Below are 15,488 nucleotides of genomic sequence, written 5' to 3' on the forward strand. Positions count from 1 at the left end.
ACAGTGGATTCATTCTGAACAGGGGCACACTGGCAGGGCCACCGAGGCAAAAATGGAAACTGCTGATATTTAATGCTTACCTTGAGGAGTGCTGTGGTACGGCACGAACCGCAGGGCAAGCTGCCTGAAAATGCGGTACGTTTCTTCTGCTTCTACAAAGCTTTCGGTTCCTTCTGTCCTTGTTATACTAATGCACTTTTCCCTACAAATCGTATATTGGACTACTCTGTAAATGATTTTATTTTAAAGATATTATAAGGCACAGGATTAATATCTGAATATTTAATGGGTACTTTAAGTAAAAAGATGTGCTCTGACGTGATTCAAGTTCCTAAGATACTGTATTAAATATTCAGTTGATTGATGTTAAGTGCCGTCAAGTTGGTTCTGACTTGCAGTAACCCCATGCACGACAGAACTAAACACTGCCCTGTCCTGCATCACCCTCGTAATCATTGCTATGTTTGAGTCCATAATTGCAGCCACTCTGCCACTGATATGAACTGTGTTATTGTTATTAGCAGCCATCCAGTTTGCAATAATCATTGCTGGTCATACCAGTAGGAAAGGCAAGAAAATTATACGAGTTTTAGCAATCTGAAAATATTTTAAGTCAGCTTAGAAAGAGTTGATGCTTCATTTTATGGATAAAATGAGTCCCCCTCCCCACTACCTTTTGTATTTCTCATTTTTCCCTTCTGCCTTCTCCTATATTTTGCATATTAGCAACTTCATAAGAGAGGCAAAAGTAAAATGCTATAAAAAATTAATTGTATAACGTGTGATAAAAGGTTTGGTGGAGTTGCCACTAACCCATATGTTTATATAACACTATCTCATCTGTCAAGGAGCCCTGGTGGAGACAATGGTCAAGCGCTCCGCTGCTAACTGAAAGGTTGGCGGTTCGAACCCACTAGCAGCTCTGTGGTGGAAAAGATCTGGCGATTTGCTCCCGTGAAGACTAAATTCTAGAAAACCCTATGGGGCAGTTCTACTGTGTCCTACAGGATTGCTATGAGTCAGAATCGACTCAGCAGCACACAACATCCCATCTGTCACGATGACACTGCTTTTGCTTACATTTAAGGATTATCCATAGAGTTAAACTGAATAAGATCCAGACACCTTTCAATTAGTATTATCCAGTTCCCTATCGTCAAGATTTATATATACAATATTTAAAACCTCTCTTTTTCTTGAAATATAGATGCATCATTAAATAGATCTATTCCACAGGTAATAATCTTTCTAAATTTCATTTTTGCATATTGGGTCTGAAAAGGGCATTCAGGAAAAAGAAAACCATTTTTATTTTTCTAATAAATACTTTACCCCTTGTTGTAGAGGTGGTGCAGTGGTTAAGAGCTATGGCTGCTAACCAAAAGGTTGGCAGTTTGAATCCACCAGGCGCTTGTTGGAAACTCTATGGGGCAGTTCTACTCTGTACTATAGGGTCACTATGAGTTGGAATCGACTCGATGGCAATGAGTTTGGCTTTTTTTGTTGTTGTCGTTGTTGTTTTTAATAAATACTTAGACTATGACAGTGACTACAAGCTTGCTTTTATATTCTTACAATAGATAAAAGGAAGAATTTAGACTTGTTTTATGTCAGTTTTAACAGAGTTGAGAGAGGTGAGGGTTGAAGCAGGGACATATGTCCAAGCACCAGAGACAAGATGAAGAGCAGGTATGTTGGATGACAGAAGCGATGACCCCCTCTAGCAGTCCTGGGGCAGTTGGGGTGCTGATATTAACAGTTGATATCTTATTCTCAAACTCATTCATTCATTGAACAAAATGTCCTTGCCTGTCTTTGTCATATGAAAGATGAAGCTCTGCCTGTCTGAATCAATGCATATCTCTGAGCTGCAATATTTCAAGGTACAGTGAGTTGCATCTATAAACAATTGTGCCCAAGTAGCAGTCATATCTTTTCCAGATGATATTTTGAGGAGTATTGAGCAAGCATAGTTGTACTATGTATATAACAAAATAAAGAAATAAAAAGACAGGATAAGCAGAGGTACGTACAATGGCATGTAAAAAAAAAAAAAAAGGTAGCACTATATTGTAAGTCTGTGAAAAATTAACTATTTGCTACAATCACACAATGCATATTCTTAGGCTTCCCTTATGCCTCAGATCACGTCCATTCTTGATTTGTCTTATTCTCCCTACACTCTCTGAAATAGTTGTTGTTTGTTTTTTTTTTTCCTTTTTTTTTAGCAAGCCATTTGTCTGGAAATACTAAAACTGAAATGTTCTGTCTGTATATCGGGTGCTTTTAGCAAGCCACATATGCACAGTAAGCTGTGCTTGCTGAATATTTTTCTTTTTTTTTTTTTTTAAATGCAGTCAGTTGACCATGTACCAGCATTAATTTGTTTCTAACCAGTAAGGCATACAGGGGTGGTGCCCTATACAGCAATGATTGCAATCACCGTGGCCAGGCCACTTATTGTTACTCTCAGCAAAGGGAAATTTAAATGCATCAGCATGCCTCTGCTCAGAACCACAAGGCATCTCTAGACTCTGCTTTCTTCCAGAGGCAGGTTTTTCGTTTGTCCTGTCTTAACTTTTACACTTTCTTCATAAAACAAGGTGACTCACCTAAGGAAATTCTGGATAAATGACTTAGAACAAGTCTGCCACAAAATCTTTTGTAAGCATTATGTTAATATTCTAATGAGATGATAATATACATCTGCCTCTGATGTAAAAATAACTTTTGCAATATTCTCAAAACAATATTTTTGCCTATAATTTTATCAAACATTAGACACTCATACCAGCCTTAAAGTTTCATTTTAAAATAACGTTAGACAGCAGGTGGTGGATTTCTAGGACATTATTGTACTTCTTCAGGCATTCAGCCTGCAGTCTGGTTTTTCCATAATAATTTCAGTCCTGGGAAATTATAATTATCCTGAAACACACCACTTACATTGTCTTATTTCTTAATTATACTGGTGACATGAAATAAATGCATAGTTATTGGGATCAAGTGCATATTATTTCATGATGATTATAAAGAAGTTCTCATGGCAACAATTGCAATTACATGGTCATCAACTACTGATACCATGTTATGTTCTAGAAACTCTGTAATTAAGTCCTGCCAAGAGGGCACTTCCTATTTGAGATAAAAGTGCTTGTGGGGGAGAGAGATTGTTCAGTGTAAAAACCAGTGTCATATATACTCTGAACTTATTCAAATGACTCTGCATCAATTTCAAGTAAAAGCATTATATCAACTAACATTTGGGGGATTTATTTTAAATTTCCATCTAAACAAGTGGTGTCAATAATATTCTTTAAAATAGTCTTTCTGTTCTTGACCTTCAGAATAAAACACTTTGTCTACAACCAAGGTGTGGGGGTGGAGAAATGGACTAGAAATATGATAGGGGTGATATCGCCTTCAAGGATAAATTTCCAGTCTAGCAGCAATAACTTTCCATTGTTATAAATCATTGTCTTAAAAGGTTTTATTTAACATTTCAAAACTAATTTATCTTCTGTCATTCTGATTTAAAAGAAAAACTTTACACTGGCAAGATAATACTTAGAGATTTTTTTTTTAACTTTCTTCCATAGAAAGATGCTCTTTTTCTTTCTTTCCCCCCCAAAAATGATAGCTATCAAATTCAACACATAAAAATGTTTGAGTGAATGTGTTGGGCATTTCATGTGTTGGACTTGTGAATCATACTTTTGATCCTACTGCTCTGCCACTAACTAGATGTGGGAGTTGAGAATTAACTGCTTTGTGCCTCAGTTTCTTCATCTGTAAAAGGGGACAATAATAGTACCTACCTCATAATATTGTTATGAGAATTTAATCACTTCACATATGTAAAAGCTTTAGAATAAACATGTAGTAGAGCTATATAATTCTTTTTTTTTTTTTTTTATGTAGTTTAGTGTTGCTAAGGGCAATGGGCCAAGCTCTCGCCCTCTCCTCTCCACCTGCTCCTGTGGTTAGAAGTGTCTGTGATATTTTTAAAAGGCTTTCTTCAGAGACTCCTTTTCTGTACTCTAGTATAATATGTATACAGTGTTTTTTTCCCCCCAAGTAAAAAGGGCATTCAAGCAATGTAACTGATATCTTCAACTTATAATGTCTTGCCAGAGTATTGTGTTTTAAATTCAGTATAACCTACTGTTTCCATTATTTTTTAAGATAAACTGCCTCCTTTTGGGGCATTTGCGGTTACCCAATGACACATTAGTTCTTAAGACAACAAGTTCTGGAGTATAACCTTCACCACATTGCTAACAATTACAACCAGGCTGCAATGAAAATCATACTGCAAGGGTTACTACAAACCCATTTTTATTTCCTAAATAGCATAACTAACCACATCAAAAAACATAAACCCTTAGAGACTGTAACACTCATACACTGCTGGTGGGAATGTAAAATGGCACAACCACTTTGGAAATCAATCTGGCATTTCCTTAAAAAGCTAGAAATAAAACTACCATATGACCCAGAAATCCCACTCCTCGGAATATATCCTGGAGAAATAAGAGCCTTTACATGAACAGATATATGCACAACCATGTTTATTGCAGCACTGTTTACAATAGCAAAAAGATGGAAGCAACCAAGGTGCCCATCAACAGATGAATGGATAAGTAAATTGTGGTATATTCACACAATGGAATACTACGCATCGATAAAGAACAGTGAGGAATCTGTGAAACATTTCATAACATGGAGGAACCTGGAAAGCATTATGCTGAGTGAATTTAGTCAGTTGCAAAAGGACAAATATTGTATAAGACCACTATTATAAGATCTTGAGAAATAGTTTAAACTGAGAAGAACACATTCTTTTGTGGTTACAAGAGAGGGGAGGGAGGGAGGGTGGGAGAGGGCTATTTACTGATTAGATAGTAGATAAGAACTACTTTAGGTGAAAGGAAGGACAACAGTCAATACAGGGGAGGTCAGCACAACTGGACTGAACCAAAAGCAGTTTCCTAAATAAACTGAATGCTTCGAAGGTCAGCGGAGCAGGGGTGGGGGTTTGGGGACTATGGCTTCAGGGGACATCTAAATCAACTGGCAAAATAAATTCTATTAAGAAAACATTCTGCATCCCACTTTGAAGTGTGGCATCTGGGGTCTTAAACACTAGCAAGCGGCCATCTAAGATGCATCAATGAGTCTCAACCTAACTGAATCAAAGGAGAATGAAGAACACCAAGGTCACAAGGTAATTATGAGTCCAAGAGACAGAAAGGGCTATATGAACTAGAGACTACATAATCCTGAGACCAGAAGAACTAGATGGTGCCCGGCCACAACCGATGACTTCCCTGACAGGGAACACAACAGAGAATCCCTGAGGGAGCAGGAGAACAGTGGGATGCAGACCCCAAATTCTCATAAAAAGACCAGACTTGGAAAGAGATGCTGATGAGGAGTGAGCTACTTGCATCAGGTGGACACTTGAGACTATGTTGGCATCTCCTGTCTGGAGGGGAGATGGGAGGGTAGAGGGGGTTAGAAACTGGCAAAACGGTCATGAAAGGAAAGACTAGAAGGAGGCACTGGGCTGACTCATTAGGGGGAGAGTAAGTGGGAGTATATAGTAAGGTGTATATAAGTTTATATGTGAGAGACTGACTTGATTGTAAACTTTCACTTAAAGAACAATAAAAATTATTTAAAAAAATAAAATAAAAGTTAATAAAAAAAAAACCCTTAATAAATGAGTCAGTGAACATCCATAGAAAACACTAGCCATAAGGAACTTGCCTCTTCTTCAGTACACTGAGCCCTGCGCATTGTTTTTCAGTTCATTTTCACATATTGTATTTGTTTCAGTGCGATGGTTTGTAACATTATACTTTTCTCACTTTTCTAATGACGTTAATGATGTACTTGATTATAATATTTGGGTTGCTCTGAGATATTTGTAGATCTAAATAATTAATAAGATAAAAATTTGAAATATTTACATGTGAAAATAATATGAGATCGAAGAACAGATGTAAAATCCATTTTTGGTAGAAAACAACAAGCCCCCTTTTATCATTTGCATAAATAAAAAAACCAAGCCCGTTGCCGTCCAGTCGATTCCGACTCATAATTTTCCTACTCATAGCAGCAATAAATGACAGAGTAGAACTGCCCGGTAGAGTTTCCACGAAGTGGATTCGAACCACTGACCTCTTGGTTAGCAACCATAAGATTTAACCAGTACACCACCAGGTTTCCAGTTGTATAAATAGTCCCTGCAATTTAAGTCAAGATTATGCAATTTCTTCCATATTTAGTATTTCTTAATCCCAGCAGCAGTACCTGACGGATGGTACATTAGAGTGTGTCTATAATCACATCCAAAGTTTTGGTTGGTATTTCAAGGAAACCTAAGGTAGATTTCACTTGTCCCTAGTTTCTGACCCATGAAAAAACAACATGGAAATGCAATTATAGTTTCAAAGTCAATATCGAGGTATGAAAAATCGTAAAAAGATAATGAGCATAGAAGAGTTTTAGGCTAAATGTAACCAGTTTTGTACAAGCATTAACAATTTCTTTATTACAGGAAAAACTCTTCGTTAGACCACAAAGAAACAAGTTTCTTTGAGTCTCATTCCATTTTAATTTAGATACACATCTACACTGGAAAAGATTGAGAAAAATTGCCTAATTGTAGAGCTTGTCTAATTCTGGTTCCTCACTGCGTGTGAACTTTCTAGATTATTGAATTTGATGGGGTTGATTCTACAGTAGGAAAAAAATCTGATATGGAAAATAATACTGTATGTTTGAGGAAACAGAGAGGGAATGTCAATCTCAGTTTCAATTATAATTTCAAGAGCAAGTAATAGATTTTGAAATAGAAATCAAACTTGTGGCTTCCCACTAAAAAGATCATTGTACTTCTCACGAAATTTCAAGGTTAGGTACCGTACTGCCTAGAGTTTGAACAGTCACTTTAGAGATTAAGCATAAAGCATCATAAGGTCATTTTTACTTATCTTTCAGATCAGCATTTTCATGACGCATTTGTCAAACTATGGGAATGACCGCCTAGGATTATACACCTTTGTGAATCTGGCCAACTTCGTCCAGAGCTGGACCAACCTGAGATTGCAGACTCTGCCTCCAGTGGAACTGGCCCACAAGTACTTTGAGCTCTTCCCAGAGCAGAAGGACCCTCTCTGGCAGGTAACATAGAACATACTCTCCCGCAAGGGAAGAAAAGAAACGAGTACTTTGTGAACGCCCAATTTGTGCTAAGCAGTCTGCAGGAGATGTTCAAACCAGTATTTGATACAAACATCTTTGTTATCGGATAACTTCATTCTCTTTTCCAAAAAAGTTTTTCATTCTTTGTTTTATGAATTTTGTGTCTTTTTTGAAATTTGTTTTTGGTTGGTTGGTTGGCTGGTCGATTTGGAGATTCTGAATTCAGAATGTTGCTTTATTGTGGGTGTCTTCTCTGAGCTAATCATATGGACTCGCTTTAGTGTGGGCGTCAACTAGCAGTGAAATATTTGAACTTTGGGTAATCTAGGGAGATAGAAAACCAAGATCCATGATAAACTAAGACCCTATAACTAGACACTGATATTTATGTGTAGAATACAGAAGGGGCACATAAAAAAGAAAATGCAAGTTTACCTTGTGTCCACATAGGTTTTAATATACCTTGAATACGTCTTCATTTTTCTTTAAATCTAACTAATCTTTCGCTAGGCTTAGATCTACTGATAAAAGAGAGAATTGTCAGCTTTAATATTGCTTTTACAATTAATTCAACTTCACATGGGGGCCACTCAGCCTGGATGCATCAAATGGAGACTATCTGCTTCTTAGCAGTTATCTAGGAGAATGCTGCCTCCCACTTTCTTGGTTTGTTATGCATCAGATTACATCGACCCACACAATCAATAACCTGGCTGCAGAGAGCAGATCAGATGGTCCCCTGCTAAGTAGTCAGCAGGGAAGTAGCATCATCATTAATGAGAAATCACTGTGAAACAGACTTTTTACGGTACTTTCTCCCTTTCCTCAAAACTGTTTGTTTCTCCTCATTCCATAAGTCATGTTATATGCCATTCTCTGTCTGTACAGTTAGGAACTCATCTAACACATATTTATTGAGCGCTTGGTATGTGTAAAACAAGGATACTTGTTCTAGGGAATACAAAGAAGAATAATATACAATATCACAGTATTTTCTCTCAAAGTTAAAAAGGGTGTTCTTTCTTATTCTTCTTCACTGGTATAATCTCTCATATGTTTCAAAACTGAATGTTGTAGTAAATCATATCTTATTCTGGTAATTCCTTCAGCAGCCCTTCACCATTTGGGTTTATGTTGTACTACATGACACAAAATCCTTATAAAACTCTAAATATATAACCTTAACAATTAGCTGTTTGACTATTTACGTTTGGTACATAAATTAGACAGACAAATACACAGATAAATAGATCCACCACTGATTGCCATTGAGTCAGTTCTGACTCATGGCGACTTTATGTGTGTCATAGTAGAACTGTGTTCCATAGAAGCCTTGGTGGCACAGTGTTTAAGTACTCAGCTGCTAATCAAAATGTCAGCAGTGTCTTTCTCTGAGGGAGAAAGATGTGGCAGTCTGCTTCTGTAAGATTTATAGCCTTGGAAAGTTCATGAGGGTAGTTCTACTCTGTCCTATAGGGTCACTATGAGTTGGGATCAACTCGACAGCACACAACAACAACAATTTTTCAGAAGTAGATCGACAATTCTTTCTTCCCAGGCCACTCTGGATGGGCTCGAAACTCTAAACTTTCAGTTAGTAACTGAGTGTGTTAATTGTTTGCACCACCCAGGGATAGAGACATAGTTATTATGAGTGTGTAGAGTTACACGAAGAAGATGTTGAATTTCATAAGGGCAAAACATTGTGTAACATAAATAGTAAACCCTTGGCTGTGCAGTCAATTCCAACTCATAGCGATCCATAGGGCAGTGTAGAACTGCCCTATAGGGTTTCCAAGGCTATAATCTTTATGGAAGGAGATTGCCACATCTTTCTCCCGCAGAGCAGAGCACCTGGTGGGTTTGAACTACCACCTAGCTAGGTTAGCAACATGGTGCTTAACCACTGCACCACCAGGGCTCATCTCATAAATAGTAGTTACTCAAAAATGTCCGTGCACTATTATAAAGTTAATAACTCATTGATAGTGAGTTAATTTTTTTTCTCACACAGGTTTATTTCTGAGATGTCTATTATGTGTGATATAGTAAATTAATAAAAAGCAGACAAACTGATCAACAAAGGTTTCAGAGAGCTGAGTTATAAGGAATCAGTCAATAGAAACAAGCCCTACTTTTTCTTTTCCTTTGAAGAAGAAAAAAAAAAAAAAAGCCCTTTTTAATGAAGAATTGTGTTTCTTGATACGACTGGATATCAGTGACATTGTTCACTTTTGTTATTAGTAAATATAATGAAAGATACATAATTCAGTATGATTTGGTTGACATGACTGCAGTAAATATCGATCAGGTAATTGTTAAATATACAATTCTATGCTGACTGCTGGAGCCCTGATGGTGAAGTGGTTAAGAGCTCAGGTTGCTAACTACAAGGTAAGCAGTTCAAATCCACCAGTAGCTCCTTGGAAACCCTGTGGGGCATTCCTACCCTGTCCTATAGGGTTGCTATGAGTTAGAATTGACTCGACGGCACACAACAACATGCTGGCTGATTGGGGGGTATAAATAAAAATTCAAAACAGAAAATGGGACTGTTCTTTAGAGATGAATGTCACTCTGAAAATCAGAATACATACATATATAAATAAAATATTTGGAAGTGTTGATAATTTTAATTTTGAAGAGCATCATAAAGGTAAATTCCTAGGAAGTTGTAAATATCAGGTAGAATTAATCAGTAGAGGCTTCATAAAGTTATAATGTTCTGATTTTTAATTTATGTGAGTTTAGAAATTTACATATATTATCAGAATATAGCTTATTATAACACATGGCCATCAAGTCAATTCCGACTCATAGCAACCCTGCAGGACAGAGTAGAACTGCCCCACAGGGTTTCCAAGGAGCAGCTGGTGGATTCAAACTGCCAACCTTTTGGTTAGCAGCCGAGTTCTTAACCATTGTGCCACCAGGGCTCCATAGCTTATTATAAGAGTATTTAAATAAGACTCAAGAGTCACAATTTTTTTTTTTTACTAAATGACTCCCTTTGCTATTATGTGAATTATATTATTTTTATGATTTCTTACAACTGAAAGACTAAATAAAAGTTGCAAACATTTTGCATTAACCCAAGTGCCTTATATTGTCAAATATATTTAAGTAGGGAAGTAGAGAACAGAAAGTAGAAGGGCAGATACGGAGAAGAAGGAATTACTCAGGTACGTGAGATTTTGAGAACAGTTGACTTACTGTAGCAAATCTGATAAACTTTGCCAATCCTGAATGACATCCAAAAAACTGAAAGTAATGAAGTAAATACAAAATGCATGGTGCTGTCTGAGTTCTTTTCCTTCACAATTCTCTCTATTTTCATATTATTATATTTCCAATAGGAAACAAAACAGCTATTGGTATTGTAATCATTTCCTTTACTCAACTTGAATTAGTTTTACAAAGAAATACGTAAGCATAACCAACAACAAAAAAAAAATTCAGTGGTAAATACTTTATGGTCTATTCATCAAGTTCCTAGTGAGTTAAAATACATAAAGTCTCTGTCTTTGGTATATATTGTCAAAATGACATGTTCAGGCATTGTTTGTATTTATAAGCATGATTTCTTATTCAGCGTATTCCACATTTGGAAAAGTAAGTCAACAGTTATTTTTCTTTGGATTTTTAATTCACACTTTTTTATTACCACAAATAGAAAGAAAAAGTGCAAAATGATAATCTTGGCATCGATTTAATTTTCTTTGGTTTCTTATGTAAATTTTCATTAGCACCATCGACTATATATTTGAAGCTGCTTTGTCACCTAATTAAAAAGTGCAATATGAATATCTGCCAATGGGCAGCATGGTAAGTATAACACAAAATGTGCTTGTGTTCCCTCGCTGGAATTTGATTCTCCCAAATCTGTTTAATATGGAAATGAATGCTGTTGACAGACATGGACGCTATCCTGGGAGCATACCCTCCTCATTTAGTCCCTGGTGTGAAAGAATCTTACAATTATATTCATGGTTATAATTCATGGCCCCTATTGTGCTGGTAGAATAATCATTACAAAGCTCCAAGGAATAGAATTTCCTTTTTTTTTTTTAACTCTTATTTTAGAAAACCAAAACCACCATAACAGAGGCAGTTGGAAGGTCAGATTCTTGCACATTCACTAATCGATGCTTTTAAGCTCTCAAGCTGTCAGGTTAGCTCAGACTCAATCTTCTCTCAGTCACTCCAGAGTCTCACTATCAGCAAACACACCAAGCATGGTGTGGATTCCTGCTTGCACCTGAGAACAAGGGAATGCTCAAAGAGCTGCCATCTCTCTCTTTCCATGCCAAGGTCTCCAGGGTTAAAGAAGTAGGAAAGTAAATCACACCATGCTGACCTTATGTGGTTAGTACCTTTGTTGACTCTAGCTGCCAAATCATTCAGCCCCAGCTTAGGAACGATGACATCTGAATGTGTGAAACATAAACAAGTCACAGGCTTTAGTGGCATACACACAGTAGGCTCTATTATGTGCCTGTTGCAGGAATGAACGAGTGCTGACACAGAGTTATTGCTTTTAAGAGCAAGGGAAGAAGTTAGGGCTATCTAGCTCATCTTCTTCACCTTAAAAATGATATCTGTAACACCTGGTGAGGTAGAGTGCCTTGTTCAAAGTCACTTGGTTCATTAAGGACAAGTTGAACTCTTCTGAAGGGAGGAGTTATCCCTAAAGTTTTATTCTACTCTGTATTCTAGAGAGTTGATGATAGAAGTAGATTTCATTTTCTAAGTGTAAAACCACCAACTTCTTGTGGTTGAAACTGTACTGGGTTAGGAGCAAGAAAACTTGGGTTTTAGTCCTGACTTGTCTCTAAGAAGCCAAGTGACTTTGAGCAAAAAACCTGCAGATATACTTAGGACAGATTACAGCCTTTGAAAACTCTCTGGAATACAGTTCTTTGACACACATGGGGTCACCAAGAGTCAGAATCAACTAGAGAGCAACTGGTTTAGTTTTTTGGTGGTATGGTAAATGTAAATTTATTCAACCTATACTTTTGAAGTCCCTACAAGCCCCGGTGGCACAGCTCTTAACGCTCAGCACTAACCGAAAGGCCGACAGTTCAAATCCAACGACTCCTTGGGAACCCTATGGGGGCAGTTCTACTCTGTCCTATCTGTCCTATAGAGTCACTGTGAGTCAGAATTGACTTGATGGCAATTTCTTTTTAATGTAATAAAAAGACTCCCTGGGTTGTACAAACAGTTAATGTGCTCAACAGCTAACTGAAAGGTTGAAGGTTTGATCCACCTAGAGGTACCTGGGAAGAAAGGCCTGGAAATCTACTTCTAAAAACTCAGCCATTGAAAATCCTATGGAGCACAGTTCTACTCTGGCACGCACGGTGTTGCCATGAGTTGGATCTGACCTCACAGCAACTGGTTGTTTAACTGAACATAATAAAAAGTATGGTCCCTGCCGTCATGGACCTTCCAAACCATAACAGATCCTTTTTATGTGATCAAAGTGACATGTTATAAATCTACCCTCATATTTATTCTTCTCTATTACCACTCTATGCCTTATTATAACTCTATTATTGCACTTCCGCTACAGTAGTACAGATATTTTGGTGGTCATATACCAGCTTACACAAACCTTAAGGGGAGAAACTGTATTTATTCACGTTCATATCCCTAGAACCTAAAATGGGGCCGTAGTCCCTGTCATTAAAAAAATCAAGACATAATAAGCAAAATCAGAGGTGTGTGTGTACAAAGGACAATAGAAGTGGATTTTTTTTTTTTTTCTTAGAGAGGAGTAGCATTGTAGTGAGAGGTAATCTTGAGTAGCAGATACAAGTTAGAGGGAAAGCTTTGGAGGCTTCCAGAGTATTTTGGATTTGATAGGCAATAAGGAGTAACTTGCTATAGGTTCTGAAGATGGAAGTGAAGTGATAAAAAAAAAATGTTGACCAATAAAGATTGAAGATTACACAGAAGAAACATAACAGCCAAGACCCTGATTTGGACTTTTAGCCACTAATCAGAACAGTGAAACAATAAATTTCTGTTCTTTAAAGCCAGCCGCTTGTGAATTTGAATCATAGTGTCACTAGGTAACTAAGATACCAGTGAAATATCTAGTATAGTTTTTATTCCTTGACAGATGACAGAGTAAATGCACTGACTTCAATTTTTATCCTAAGTATTTTTTCCTAATCAAAATTTCGATTTATATATACCATGTTACACTCTGGACTCCCTGAATGATACAAATGGTGGATGTGCTTGGCTCCTAACAGAAAAGTTGGAGGTTCAAGTCTACCCAGAGGCACTTCAGAAGAAGGGTCTGGTGACCAATTTCTAAAAAATGGGCCGTTGAAAACTCTGTGAGGAGGTCCTGGGCTGCCATGAGTCAGAGGTGACAACTGATTGTACATTTCTCTTCTGAACTCAGCAGTAATATGCTACTTAAACCCTTCAGAGATGCCTCCCAAATACCTACATACTTTCTCATGATTTTAATTATTTAATTTACAATAAAGCACGTCATTGTTTTGATTATATAAGTCATAGATTTTTCTTTTCCTGTCCATCAGCTGCAAATAGTTCTGGTCAAATGTCAGACTCCCCACACAAGCAACTTATTATGGTTTGATCATGGAAAACCCTCTTCCAGATAGATCCCTAAGAAGTAAAATAAAATGACAGTACTTTCATTCTTTCTGAATCATAATCATCATAAATGAACATGTTTGAACACTTCATCCAATTATAACAAAAAACAAAACCTGATTTGTGTATGTGCCTTACAGAACATCTGATAAATTTAATGTTATGCAATGAATGAATAACACTATTTTAGACCAAGTGATTAGTAAGAATTTTAAATACACAGTTTCTGTCACTGAGAAGTTAACTATCCGTATATCCCCTGACAGGATATGCATAAAACCATAAAAAATACTATAAGATATTATGCACAGAAATGTGTAATAATCTGTTTAAAGGTACTCAGAGCTACAGAGTATACATACCACCTCCACCTGCAGTCGATTTTACTATGAAAATATTTCAGGGAAAAAATGCCAATAACCAAACCTATTGCCGTTGAGTAGATTCCTACTGATAGCGACCCTATAGGACCGAGTTGAACTGCCCCATAGAGTTTCCAAGCAGCGCCTGGTGGATCTGACCTGCCAGTCTTTTGGATAGCGGCCATAGCACTTAACCACTACGCCACCACGGTTTCCATTTATTTAAATAAACAAGGTAATAATATGGTGTAGAATGCATAGATCATTAAGATAAATTAGATGTACTTTGTGCTTAAAACAACAGTCTTGGCACTATAACCTCAAACCCACACGGAACCACATGCCTTGCTCCACCCATCCCCCAAACCAAAACCCCAAAACCTGTTGCCGTGGGATAGACTCCGATCCCCCAGACATTTACCATTCATGTTCGTCTGTAATCCAGGGTACTTTGGTAGAAAAGTGTAAGAAAGAATCAGACAATTAAGAGGTACTGGAGCTTTGCAGACAAAGCGCACATTATGGATCAGTGCACTTAGAAAGGAGAGGCTTTCGTGAGGAGTGAAGGAACCACATAGGTTTACAAAGTGCACAAGTAGAGTTGGGATCTTGTAAAGATGGTGTCTGTCTCAGAATCTCTCCGTAGGGTGTTAGCGATGGAAGCATTGAGAATATACATCCCTGTTATTGTTAGTAGGCTCCAACTCATGGCGACCCCATGAACAACAGAACAAAACATTACTCAGCCTTGCACCATCTTCACCATTGTTGATAAGCTTGAGTCCATTGTTAAGAATGCTGTGTATTTTAGTACCTTCCAACCTAGGGGTCTTATCTTCCAGCACTATAATGTACAATATTCTGTTGTGACCCATAGGGTTTTCATTGGCTAATTTTGGAAGTAGATTGCCAGGCCTTTCTTCCTAGTCTTAGTCTGGAAGCTCCACTGATGCATCCCTAGCCTGTTAAAATTGTTCATCAGTGTGCATGGATTGTATTTAGCATTAAATGACATTGAGAGACAAAAAATTCAAAGTCACAGGCTTGGAAGAGGATTTTGTTTAATGACGTGGACAAGGCAAACTTAATAAGCAGATGAGGTTGTAAGACATAACACAACAAGAAAGAGAGCAAAAGAATTTAAAAAATACACCTTTCGTATTTCATAGCTGTCTTCTTTAAATAATGAGGTCAGGACAGCAGAAGGCAAGCAGAGGGGAAACAAAGGGGAAACCAGTAACCTCTGGAATATTTGTACTTAACCAAACAGTTCTT

General features: G+C 37.3%; 1 protein-coding gene across 1 annotated transcript in view; it reads left to right on the forward strand.

Moving 5' to 3' along the window:
• Nucleotides 1–15,488, forward strand: part of LOC100665316 (N-deacetylase and N-sulfotransferase 4) — a 509,460-nt gene that overhangs the window by 445,114 nt on the left and 48,858 nt on the right. Inside the window, exon 8 of the mRNA XM_023548610.2 lies at nucleotides 7,009–7,191. Coding sequence (XP_023404378.1) covers nucleotides 7,009–7,191 — 183 coding nt within the window. The remainder of the gene's footprint in view (nucleotides 1–7,008; nucleotides 7,192–15,488) is intronic.

Source organism: Loxodonta africana, chromosome 5, assembly GCF_030014295.1.
Source record: "Loxodonta africana isolate mLoxAfr1 chromosome 5, mLoxAfr1.hap2, whole genome shotgun sequence".
NCBI classification, from domain to species: Eukaryota; Metazoa; Chordata; class Mammalia; order Proboscidea; family Elephantidae; genus Loxodonta; species Loxodonta africana.